General features: G+C 35.9%; 2 protein-coding genes and 1 non-coding gene across 6 annotated transcripts; 2 read left to right on the forward strand and 1 right to left on the reverse strand.

Moving 5' to 3' along the window:
* Positions 1–166: 166 nt before the first annotated feature.
* On the forward strand, positions 167–238 carry trnaa-ugc. Its single transcript has one exon. It is a non-coding gene; the product is annotated as a tRNA-Ala (tRNA).
* A 281-nt stretch (positions 239–519) lies between these two features.
* lyrm5a (LYR motif containing 5a) lies at positions 520–2,323 on the forward strand. Of its 2 annotated transcripts, none has more exons than XM_027151810.2 (3): positions 520–610; positions 1,623–1,711; positions 1,867–2,323. In XM_027151810.2, the coding sequence occupies exons 2-3, from the start codon at positions 1,667–1,669 to the stop codon at positions 2,077–2,079; spliced, it is 258 nt and encodes an 85-aa protein (XP_027007611.1). In that variant the 5' UTR covers positions 520–610; positions 1,623–1,666; the 3' UTR covers positions 2,080–2,323. The 2 variants fall into 2 exon arrangements, with proteins under 2 accessions (XP_027007611.1, XP_047659693.1); XM_047803737.1 differs by having other exon boundaries at positions 538–610; positions 1,638–1,711.
* A 1,376-nt stretch (positions 2,324–3,699) lies between these two features.
* slc5a8 (solute carrier family 5 member 8) lies at positions 3,700–12,181 on the reverse strand. 3 transcript variants are annotated; one of them, XM_027151809.2, is made up of 15 exons: positions 11,635–12,181; positions 11,364–11,429; positions 11,194–11,245; positions 10,030–10,097; positions 9,791–9,933; positions 7,447–7,587; positions 7,231–7,360; positions 6,971–7,059; positions 6,556–6,665; positions 6,391–6,458; positions 6,212–6,298; positions 5,337–5,554; positions 4,432–4,535; positions 4,264–4,352; positions 3,700–4,178 (listed from the first exon to the last, which is right to left on the reverse strand). In XM_027151809.2, the coding sequence occupies exons 1-15, from the start codon at positions 11,986–11,988 to the stop codon at positions 4,056–4,058; spliced, it is 1,842 nt and encodes a 613-aa protein (XP_027007610.2). In that variant the 5' UTR covers positions 11,989–12,181; the 3' UTR covers positions 3,700–4,055. The 3 variants fall into 3 exon arrangements, with proteins under 3 accessions (XP_027007610.2, XP_047659670.1, XP_027007609.2); XM_047803714.1 differs by having other exon boundaries at positions 6,391–6,440; positions 9,791–9,945; XM_027151808.2 differs by having other exon boundaries at positions 9,791–9,945.
* Positions 12,182–12,764: the final 583 nt, after the last annotated feature.

Raw genomic sequence — 12,764 nt, forward strand, 5'->3', positions numbered from 1 at the left:
GCACACATTACTGTGGGAATGTAACTCAGTGGTAGAACACACACCTTACTGTGGGAATGTAACTCAGTGGTAGAGCGCACACCTTACTGTGGGAATGTAACTCAGTGGTAGAGCACACACCTTACTGTGGGAATGTAACTCAGTGGTAGAGCACACACCTTACTGCGGGGATGTAGCTCAGTGGTAGAGCGCATGCTTTGCATGTATGAGGCCCCGGGTTCAATCCCCGGCATCTCCAGCATAGATGGCTTTTTAAAGGAGCACTTTATTAAATTGGAGTCCAAATAAAACTGACAACAGCACAGAAATAAATGAACATACACTTAATAAGAAAATGTCTTGCGTGATCTGGATGACATTTACTGATAGATGATCACTTCCACAGTTTTCTTTCCCTTTCTAAAAGTAACGACACATCAATACAGTTAATTGTTTTTTCTATGCGATGTAATGTCCTAAACAGTATATAGACTGTGCAATTAATTATAAACAATCTTTGTCGGGATTTCTGAGCTTTTATTTTGAAGAACCGCCGTGCACCGCCTTAGTCACGTGACTAGTGAGCGATCTACTGTTTTTACTAACCTTCTGATATGATCTTGAAATGACGGTGAGTCTTTACGAGCTCTGAAAACCAGATATTTACAGAGACAGATAGGTCGAACACACAACTCCTATATGCCATTACTTTGATTAAAGTTGTAGCTCATGTCCTGTTAATTCGTTTATTTTGCGTTTTGTATATTCTGAGCCTCCTGAATGCCGTAGTTTGTTAAAAAATATATTGTATAGAAGCACAACACACTCCATATGCACGCTATTGTCTAGCTGGTATCTGATGAATACTGTTTTTAGTATTTATTATAATTCTTCTGCATTGTCATCATCATCATCTTTTCTTCTTCTTTTTCTTCTTTCTCTTGTTCTTCTTCCTTCTTTTCTTCTTCTTCTTCTTCCTCCTTCTCTTCTTCTTCTTCTTCCTTCTCTTCTTCTTCTTCTTCTTCTTCTTCTTCTTCTTCTTCTTCTTCATCATCATCATCATCATCATCTCAACCACAAATAAAGTTATATCACTTTGAAATCTGGTTTCTCCCAGAAGTGAAAAGGAGAAAGTTTTATTTAAATATATCACCCCAGTTCCACTGAAATGACCCTGTGCCTTTCTCAAGGTTTAGCATAAATAATTATTTCATTAATATTTTAGTACGTAAAAAAATATTGGCAAATATGTAAGAATTTATAAGGTTACAGTGAGAACAGTGAGCTTCATCAACATCAGTCTGGCCACCTGAGTTAGAAGATAATCATGGCATTTAAACACAAGCCTCTTCATCTTCTCTACACTACAGTGTAACTGTGCAAACAAAACAAAATGAACGGCGAGAAAAGTACACTTGGAAAGCAAGGTTTTAGACAGGTTTTAGGCAGACAGTGGATGTACCATTGCATGTGTTGAACTGGATACTTCCACTTTATCCCTGGCTGACAGCCGGGCACAGGTTCAGAATGTAATGTAAATATTGTTTCCATATTATTTAAGTAGATCTGGATGACAGACAATGATACCATAATACTGTGCCTTATGAATGACAGTTTATAATAATTTATTTCTGTTGATTTAGTCTTTTCTGCAAAAGGTCAAATAGAGCTTTGGAAAAAGGACAAGATGAGCAATCCACTTAGAGGAGAAGTTATCAGATTGTACAAGAATGTGAGAAAATCTTTGCATTTACAAACTATTTGCAGTTTTTCATCATGAATATTGAATGTCTGTGTACCTTTGCATTTACTGCAATGTTGGAATCAACTGTAACATTACATTTTCATGCAAAAATGTATACTGTTTTGTTTTGTTTTGTTTTAAAGCTTCTCTATCTTGGAAGAGAATACCCAAAAGGCACAGTTTATTTCAGGGAGCGGCTAAAATCAGCTTTTATGAAGAACAGAGATGTTACGGACCCTGAGCAGATTCAAAAGCTTATTGATAGAGGGGAGTTTGTGATTAAGGAACTTGAGGCTCTTTATTTCCTACGAAAATACAGAACCATGAAGAAACGCTACTATGACCCAGAACACTGAGGCCATCATGTCTGTACAATTGGCCAAATCCTATATAGTGGATAAAGCATTTATAAACATTATTGTGATGTTTTATTGTGCTGAAAAAGAATTTGGAAGTGAAAAACTATTTCAGGCTTATCCTTTTTCTATTTTAAGGTGAATATACAGTGTTGTTGATCTAGTATTTGTCATTGATTTGTAAATAACACTTTATATGTGATATTTGATAAGAGTGAATGCAACAATAAATGAATAGATTAGGCATAGACTTTGTGTGTTTTATTTCATATATATCATGTTATTTTCATATCTAAGATCAATTTTCACATACATCGCCCAGAGGAGAGATCTGAAATATTAATAAAATCATCTTAAACTGAGATTTGGAAACAATACATATGCAGTTAGAAAGAAATAGCAAGTTTGTGGGAATAGTGATGTACAGCATTTTAATGAATGTTTAGTGATGTTGAGTTATAGTTCAGGAAAGGCTGAAGACTGACAGTTTTATGTTGATGGGTGAAGACTGATGTAATGATATGAGATCATATGGGGATAAGAGGTCATTTTGAGATGTAGAGTGCTCAGACTTTCATCAGTACTAACAATGCTTAGGATAATTCACACTGACATTATTATTATTATTAATATTAATATTTGTTGTTATTATTATGTGCATTATTATTATTATTATTATGTGCAGTGGGGCACAACAGTTTTTTTATTTAAAAAATATATAAAAATGAAAATGAAGAAATGTTTAATATCTTGAATGATCTGGAACACAATTCTAGATCACTATTTAAACATAAGTATGTATGTAATATTGAATACATTTACCTTTTTTTTTTTTTTTTTTTTTTTACAAATTATAAGATTTTTCTTTATTCATTTATTCATTCATTCATATTAAATTATTTTTAAAATTAAAAAAAAAATTCTATTTCTGTCACAATTTATCAAATTGACTCACTACTAAATGGGTGGTCAGAATTTAAGTTTTCAGTATTCTTTGTCAATTTTCAAGATAAAATAGCTTCATTTTTTTCTAGCATAGAAATGATTAAAGTAAAACCTTTAAGCTACCAAAATGAACTTTTTTTTAATTTCTATTACAATTTATTTTCAGACATTACTCTGCTTCCTGTTTGGATAAACAAGCTCAGCTCGTAGGCTCTGTTTCCCTTCAAATTACCACTGGGTTGGATTTGATGAGTCCAAAAGATTCACACAAGTCTGAATAAAAGTTAGCCACTCTGGATGTCTGCATTTTGGCCATGTAGAAGAACTTCAGTTGAGAGTTCAGTTAGTTCTTGTCCATATAGATCTTTATATTTTATGTGAAGATGTGCATCAGGGACAGTGGTAAACACAAGCCATACTTTTGGTCCACTTTACTAACAAGCATAGAGAAGGTGAACTAAAGACGGTGTACCTGATAATTAAACAGCTCACACTTACCTTCTACTTTACTATTTTGTAGCTCTTGTATCAGGTTAAATACTCCTTTACTAATATACTGTAAGGCCTGGTTCCTGTTTACATTTACAGGAAGTTTTAAATTAATAGTCTGAAACTAGTCTGAAAGCAGTCAGTAAAACAACAATCAACACAATTCATAAAGGAAAAGAACCCTGGTTTGCAACAATAATGTTTATTATATACAACAAATCATTTTGCAAAAAGACATTCACACCTATCCGCAGCTTCGTCCTGCTATGCCAAACGAAAATAGAGTCACTTGAAGATATGTTTGAAAAAAAAATTTTTTTTTGCCTAGTTAAAAGATACGTGTTGAGTGTCAGCATTAACTGGAGAATTTCAGTTTAGTTTTCATCCATAAAGGGATTCAGATTCAACGGGAAAATGTCTGTCAGGACCAGTAGTAGAATTGTGACAGATACACAAGCTTGGAAATGAAAGGTGCATGAAAAGGTATGAAAGCTTGCAGGATGAGTGCAAAGAAGATGAGTTTAAGGACAACTGAAAATATCCTATACAGATCTGTGTGCTTGAGTTTTTGTGATATCCAGCTCCACATCACAAAATGCAAGGCTGGTTCTGCCAGATTTCTCTTTCTCTCTAACCATCTCAAGTCTATCTGCATTTCCTGTGGCCTAAAAATGTAAATGGGCCAAAATTGTAGAAACACTGCAATAATAATAATTACATTTATGCAAAAATAAAACTGTCTATACTTACCTTCTGCTTTAGTAATTTGTAGATCTTATAGCATGTTAAATCCTCCTTCATTAATGTCAGGCCTGGTTCTAGTTTTAATCTTCTACCCCCTGCACAGAAAATATAAAAAAAGGTTATACATTGCAGTATAAGACACTGTTTTCTCCTGTAGAATTTAATACAACTTACCTGAGAACAAACTCACAGTCTGCCCAATAACTATGCAAACTAGAGTTCCCACTGGGCAGAAATACATGTAAGAGAGTGAGTACCAGTAATCAGCCAGCAGAGGCCTGAAGAAACAAGATACGAACGTAAGTGGATTTTGGTTTACATTTGCATCTTTTAAATATATTTATTCACTGAGATGATAATAACAAGGTGTAAATTGCCACAAGGTCAGCACATCGTAGTCAGGGAAGTCGTTTCCAAGAATACACTGCAGCCAACACACACAGTACACACTCACGGTCACCTGACTTCTACACCATCACACCTGTCACAAATCATTACTGGACTCTCACACGCACTATCACTGCAAATGAAATGCTCAGCCTGTGAATTCATCTGAATCAAATTACTTTGTTCTCTGTTCTGGTTTTTACTTTGGCTATCTTCTTGATGTTTGTGCTTTATAAGCCCTTGTAGTTCTCTCTGTGCCTCATGACCTTGCCTTATGTTTTTGGATTCCTTTGTCAGCTATTTCATTAAAAGACACTCTCAACTGCAACTGAATCCATCTCAGCCTCCTCTTATGACACACAAGTGTAATGAAGTACAAACAAACACCGGGGACCAGTCTCCAAGTGTTATACTACAGACAAATTCATATCTTATTGGTCTCAGGCACACAACTATACACAGCACAGTGTTTTTTCCAGCTTTCCATGACAGAAAAATTAGAATTTAAATAAACAGGAATTTAAAAAGGAAAACTATAAAGGATTTTAGGTGACAGCAACTATATAGACTATATTTGGTATTTAATTGTGCAGTCAGTCAAACTGCTAATAATTCAATTCATAAAGTCAAAGATCCCAAACAATAATATTAACACATAATTACACCAAATCATTATGTAAAAAGCTTCACACCTGTCCATAGCTTTGTGCTGCTCAGCTGAAGTGACATAGCTTGCCTGTGTTGAGTAGCTTGTCCAGTTCAATACGTAATTTTCATCTGTGGTGACGTTGCAACCGTGTGTCTGTAAAGCAAGAGGCCTGATATTCTCTGCTAAAGGCTTGTAGATCTGAGCTCCAACACAAACCCAGAGTGACACGATTAATCCGCTGAGCAGTCCAGCCAAGCCTCCCTGAAACACACATGTAATAATATCACAATTCACCACAGCACTGCTAACAACATGGATATGATATTGTGACAAAACACAAGAACTTATAAAACTGTAATCTTTGGCAAATTGTTGTCATTAAACGATTAAAACACTTCAGGTAAACAGTTATACTATTTTATGACAGGCCTCATCACACCTCCTTATCATTAATAATTGTCCTGTAACAGCATGTACTATCATGTTTTAGTCCACCTATATATTAATTTCTTCTTTCACAATTATAATAGCTAATCGATTATAATCAATATAATCACAATTATAATAAACCATCTCAACAAAGGAATCAAGGGAGTAAAAGTAAGAACAACAAAACATTGTAATTATAATAACAGGAAAATTCTCACGTGTGAGTGTCATTGAGAATGTCACCTGCCGTAGCATAAAGGAGCAAGCTACAAAACACGTGTCCTTCCTCGGAGAACAATCCGACACTCGCTAATCTGTTTGCCTTCTAAAAAAATCTTTATTTCATTTAATTAGGGTTTGGTTATCACCTTTATTGTTTATCATTTATCTTCTCAGTTTTATTTTTGCCCATGTTACCTCTTGCATGTAGCAAAGCTCACACTCTTGTTTTTATACATTCTTTTAGGGTCATAGGATCATCATACTGACATTGGAATTAGCAGAAGGAAACAGGATGCCTAAAGAGAAAAGGCCCAACAGAGGTCCACCAAGAACACCAAGAACACTGATAGTTGTCTGGAAAGTAAAGCAGAGATGAATCTCAAAATGTCTAACATGCCATATACGTGTTGTATGTGTAGTTCCTGTCTCTTGATTGTTAACGTTACCTGTAACAATCCCCCCATCAAAGATGCAACACCAGCCAGCCCAATGCACGCTATTCCATAGAACACACCTGCACCAGTTAAATATGGCAGTAAAATATAGCTTTTAACAACAAATCTAACGACTCACAGATTCCACACATTGTCATATAAAACTAAACTTCTCACTCAGTCCTTTAGATGCCCAGGAAAGATGTTGCTGTGACAAGCTGAAGTATGGTCCAATCAGATCTGCAATTGTCACTGCAGCTAGAGCATTTATACTGGAAGAGACTGTGCTGTTATATGCAACACACACATAAACACATATGAAAATAATTAGCATTATTATTTTATACATCCAGTGCTTGTGTTGATGAGTAAAATTTTATATCTAGATTCTGCCATAAAAATATTGGAAGTTTTTTTAATTTAAAGTTTTGTGTGATTTCAGCCGACACATATCATACTTTTTAAGCCTAATGAAGTTTACTTTTTCTACTTTTTAAGCCTATTTCAGGTCTGTTGGCATTGACCTACTTATGTTTCTAGCACTTTTTAATAGTTATGATACAATGTAATGTATATTCTACATTGATCAGACCTCAGTGTGCCACTGTACGCTGCTGCCACAAACAGGCCAGGAATGCCAGGGAAGTCCCCCAGGATGTCCATTACCAGGTATGGCATGAGCTTTCAACATCACATGACAGGGTTTAGGAAACAAAATTGGAGTATATTGTGCATATATATATATATATATATATATATATATATATATATATATATATATATATATATATATATATATATATATATAATCTGTAGTACTATACGTACTACTATACTGTATATAGTATTTACCTGGTCTGGAGCAGACACCATTTTTGCTGTCCATGGATCACAGTTCTTATAAAATGAATACAAACACAAACCACAAAATCCTGAAGACAGAAGAATGGCCCAGAGTGACACCAAGTTTATATATAGTGACCTACAAAGAGACATACAGTTCATTTATAGCGTATCATTTGTCTTTATATGAAACTTAAAGAGTGTGTCTTCTCATGACGTGCTCACATTTTGGCATGGAGAAGAGTCTTGCAGGACACATATCTCTGCACCTGAACTTGATTAATACCATACATACTGGTCCAGATAAATGTAGTACCAATGACGATGGTCCAGAATGTGTGCCTCCTTAGAGGGCTGGGATCAAAGCTGAGACAGAGAGATGAAGAAAATCAAAGTATTTCTGCACTACAGCATTAACGTTCTTATTGTCACAGAGACATACAGTTCATTCATTGTGTATCTTTTGCATTTTATGGATGGCAGCTGAAACTGACAGAGTCTATCTTTATCCTAATGCAAAGCCCAAATGTTTTTGCTTTTGGTTCATTTTCTATAACAGCAGCTCAGACATTTCTATTGTAACTTGCTGATCTGGTGTTGATTATTTTCTGTGAGGAGATATTTTTTGTAACAGTCTTGGGAGTGTTTATAGCTGCTAAATTTTCGATTGTTTTAATTTCATTAATTAAAAATATAAATACAGTGGGGCAAAAAAGTATGTGGTCAGCTACCAATTGTGCAAGTTCTCCCACTTAAAAAGATGAGAGAGGCCTGTAATTTTTATCATAGGTACACTTCAACTATGAGAGACAAAATGAGAGAAAAAAAATCCAGAAAATCATATTTGCAGGGAAATCAGGTTAAGGTAGAACATGTTGTGCAGACCAAGTCCAAGCTCTTGCCCTATGTGTGAAAAGAAGCTCCTCCTCATTCTCTCTGTGACTGCAACCCATTGTTCAGATGGCTCAGGTCCTACACTTTCTTTCTTGTCTTGGTCCTGCACTGCTTGCTGCACATAAACTGTAGGTCACAGAGCTCAGTGTGGATGAAAAGCTCTTTGTGTCAGGATTCTCTCAATGCTAAACCATTCTTTAGCACCTTAGAGGGCAGTTTAAAATCTTTTAAGGTAAAGGTGTTCCTCACCAGAGTGTTGATGTGACACTGCCCTGACAGGTTTCTGTGTGATGTGAACACCAAGTTATTGGAAATTGTCCACTCTCTCTACAGGGGAACTGTTGATCCTAAGCAGTGGTGTAGTCTAGTTTTTTGTAGTGAGTATACTGTGAATCCCCCCCCCAGCCTCATACGCACCCATCCTAGAGCGACACCCCATAGGCACCACCACACTCACTAATGCATAAAATATGCATCTACATGTAATTAGAGCATTATTAAAGACTGCTTATGTGTTATCAACATTCCAATTTATTATAAGCAACAAAAGACAGTCAGCTGATAAAACCTGTGTTCCAGGTCCCTTAACATTTAAGGCTAAATGTTGCTCTTAAAGGTATAGTTCACCCAAAAATGAAAATTGTGTTTTTCCTCACCCTCAATTTGTTCCAAAACTGTATGAGTTTCTTTCTTCTGTTCAACACAAAAGATGATATTTTGAAAAATAACACAATTTTCATTTTTGGGTGAACTTTACCTTTAAGAGCTACATTTAGCCTTAAATGTTATATGAATATGGGACCTGGAGCACAGGTTTTATCAGCTGTCAAATTTCAATGTACATTTAAGAGTGAACAATAAACATTTGTTCAGCATTATCACCAACACTCTTTCATTGCAGAATATTATGAACTGAATGAACTGGTAGTTTACAAAGCATTCCAAATACATTTGTACTCGGGCTGTGTGTGAAATGTCACCCGAAGCTTTAGGCGCAGGCTTCCGAAAACACACAAAGAGTGTAGTTTGAGTCTGCTTTCGTTTCATATCTTCTTTTACATTAGTTAGTTCATTTCAAATTTTCGCCAAAAAACACCATCAAGCAATTAATTTTCCTCCCTGGTAGGTGATGTCAGATCAGGTCACAGGTCACGGAAGCCCGAATGGTCCAAAAACGTTAGTGATTCGCAATCGCAACCACAGTATGTGTTCGCAACACAGACGGGGTGAATTTAGAATGAAAGTTCGGTCACAAAACGATTTTTAAGTAGGTATACGGAAATCCTTGGCCTTTCCTAGTGGGTATACGGCATATACCTGCGTATCACGTACACTACACCACTGATCCTAAGGTCAGTTTTCTCCTGGAACCTTTTAAACTCCTCCAGATAGGCCTTCATATCCTTGTCAGAGATCAGGCCCAAAACAATAGTGTCGTCTTGACAATAGTGGTAGAGTTGGTAGTGCACACACAATCATAAGTGTACAATGAGTACAGCAGTGTGTTCAGGACACAACCTTAGGATGCTCCAGGGCTAAAGGTGAGGAAGGATAAGACATAATATGCCTAATAACATCTAGAGTGTTTAATTCTCTAATAATTTAAGCATTTGCCTGATTTATACTTTTTGATTCATTGCTTTTCTGGCTTTGTAACTGTGTACAGTTAACTCACTCCCATATGTTGAGTCGTCCACCATCAGCAGAGTCCTTGAAGATGACAGAGACCCCGCCCTGTAGAAGCACTGACTGGACAATGACAGCCAGGAACCCAGCCAGCATGATGATCATCTGGAACACGTCGGTCCACACCACAGCCTTTAATCCCCCCTGCCGGAGTGTGGCATTAGTTAAATAGCAATAATACAGTAAGCTAAAGCTTAGTTTGGCTTTTTTTATTTGATTAAAACTTACCAAGGTGCAGTAGAAGGTACAAACCACTCCAGTTGATATCAAAGCTCCCCATAGACGTATCCCTGTCACTAAGAGAAAGTTAAAATGTTTTATCTATCTATCTATCTATCTATCTATCTATCTATCTATCTATCTATCTATCTATCTATCTATCTATCTATCTATCTATCTATCTATCTATTTATTTATTTTCACTTTGCCAAATGTACATGCCTCGCTATGCATTAATTCTTCTGTGCAACTGTGGTCACTGACAAAACTCTTAAGATTATGCAACATTGTGCACACAACACATTCATTATTAATTTATTAAACATTAAATTGTTTGGAAAAAAGGCATCTATTTTTTTCGTTGCATCTTTACACCACAGTTTTAAATGTGTACTTGCTCATGTGGTTAAAAATTTTAAATAAAGTATATTTGTTTAAATACATTTAAGTTTTACCATGGAGACATTGCAGCATTTTTCATGTACAGCCCTGACATTTCAAGGCGCAATTACGTTTGGGACATAGCAATAGTTTGTTCAGTAAATGATACAATTTAAGGCATGTTTATTAATTTGTTGCACATCCATTGCTTGCACTGACTGCTTAAAGTCTGTGACTCATACACAACATCAGGTATTGAGTATCTTTTCTGGTGACGCTCTGGCAGACTGGAACTGCTTGATTCAGAGGCTAGTTTTTTCCTTAGTGTATGAAAGGTGCTCACTTGGATTTGGTTCAGTTGGTTGACTCAGTCACACGAAAAATTTCCAAGTTTTAGCTTTGAAAAGGAGATTTTCCTTTTGAATATATTTCTAGGCTTTAGCTTAGAATAGGAGATAGTTCCCAATCCTTTAATAGTTACTAAACTCACCAGCTCTCTCTTTCTTGTAAAAATGCTCAAAACATTTGATTTTGTTTCTCCAAAAGAGTAGAATTTTTTTTCTTCTTCTTTTTTGTTGTTGTTAAACATATTTTTGTAGAATACTGTATATTTCCTCTGACGTTTAGTTCATTAGCACCCCAATGCAAATGTAAATAATATGATTAGCTTACACTGGACAATTCCTTGGCCCAAAATGAAAGAGTAGATGATTTATTAATCCTATAACTGGGTTAATTTCACATTTAAAGACAGTATGTACAGTATGCTGCTAAGGAGTTGTTAAGGCTTACCTTGGTTTAGAGCCATAGCTGGTGCGTAGATAACCACTCCAGTGTGCATTAACTAAGGAATGAGAAAAAAAAGAACATTATTTACTGAGTGTGTATTCATAGTCAATGACATAAGCATGAAAAAGTAATTTTGTGTTAGAAAATATAGTTTTTTCAGTAAAATGGTTCACTGTCTGAATGATGAACAGCACTGTCCCAAACAGCCGAACCACTTTGTTGAACCGCAACTCTAGGTACTGCAGAAAAACAGCATCATAATGAATACTATAGATATCTGTGATAAAATAAAATATTTTTTCTCTATCATTTCAATAAAACAAAGGAAATAATGAAATGAAGCAAAATTGGGTCTTCAAAGTTACAACCTGCAGAATAAGATTTTAAAGGAAATCTTCTGCGATGACAAAAAACCTCAAGTGGCTCAAGCAATAAGTACCTTACCTCATACGTGCTTGTTATTCCTAGCCTATAGAAGATAGGAAGGAAGACCTCTGAGCTGATAACCACCATCAGGACAAAGCCTAAGCAGCTTAAAACAAAGATAGCTCCATTACAGTAGACCTCCACTGGTGTTCCAAGCACCGTGATAGCTGACATGAAGCTGGCCGTCAGTGATAGAGCGATGGGTACAGCCGACATACTCTGGCCACCCACCAGAAAATCCCTGACGGTCTGCCGTTGGCGCTGGGCGAAAGCATAATAAACACCGATAGCTGCTGAGATGACCAGCATGAGGGCAAAAACCACATAGTCCCAAGTACAAAAGGATGATGCTGGATTCTCCTTGGTCTCCATTATGTTGTGATGCAAAGTGATATAAAAGTGAGATATATAGCAGTATAGAGTCTGTGTGTATACCACCAATAAATATGAGTAATTATTAAGCAAAAATGATAAGTAATAGTAGTGCTCTGAGCATATCTTTGTATTAGTGAGAGTACGACATGCTTCCCTGGACAGAAAGCACAACTCTATATCTCCTTCACTCGAGGGCTCTTATTATTTCTGAACCTGCCATCAGCCCTCCCTCTGCTTTGCTCGGTGCTTGGCATTCCGTACATATTTTGTGTATTCAGCCTTCCACAGAATCAACCTCCGAATTATTGCTGCTATTTATTAAACATACATTTATTAAAAACATTTTAATAAAAATTATGTGAGTTAGGGGACAAAGCCTAACCTACAATCTGAAGTACATTTACAGCATTTGGCAGATGCTCTTATACAGAGTGACATAAAAAAAAATATTTTAAGTCTCTATCATTGAATATTAACTCTGGGTCTGTAAAATAAGAACCTGTTTTGGGCGCAGAGCAATCTATTGCTACTTTAATCTTTTTTCTCTTTAATCTATTTATTAATCTATTCAAAGTTTTCAAAGAAAGTACTCGTTCAAGTATTTCATGAAAAAGTAGGTCTTCAACCGTCGTTTGAAGATAGCCGATGACTCAGATGTCCGGACCCCGAGAAGTACTTGAGCTGCTGTGAGTCGTTCTGACAGTGCTATGTTAGTGGGTGTTGATTGAGTATGAATTGATTTTATTTCTATATTTTTTACCCTTTTTATACCC

Source organism: Tachysurus fulvidraco, chromosome 19, assembly GCF_022655615.1.
Source record: "Tachysurus fulvidraco isolate hzauxx_2018 chromosome 19, HZAU_PFXX_2.0, whole genome shotgun sequence".
In the NCBI taxonomy this organism is placed as follows: Eukaryota; Metazoa; Chordata; class Actinopteri; order Siluriformes; family Bagridae; genus Tachysurus; species Tachysurus fulvidraco.

Bases quoted from the DNA above. Each gene is read 5' to 3' on its own strand.
- slc5a8 (XM_027151808.2), bottom strand. From the start codon at position 11,988: ATGGAGACCAAGGAGAATCCAGCATCATCCTTTTGTACTTGGGACTAT. The intron at 10,098-11,193 runs GTAAGCCTTAAC...ACTTTCTCTTAG, and splicing joins AGCTATGGCTCTAAACCAAG to TGACAGGGATACGTCTATGG. The intron at 5,555-6,211 runs GTCAGTATGATG...TGTGTGTTTCAG, and splicing joins TTCCTTCTGCTAATTCCAAT to GGAGGCTTGGCTGGACTGCT.
- lyrm5a (XM_027151810.2), top strand. From the start codon at position 1,667: ATGAGCAATCCACTTAGAGGAGAAGTTATCAGATTGTACAAGAAT. The intron at 1,712-1,866 runs GTGAGAAAATCT...TTTGTTTTAAAG, and splicing joins TTATCAGATTGTACAAGAAT to CTTCTCTATCTTGGAAGAGA.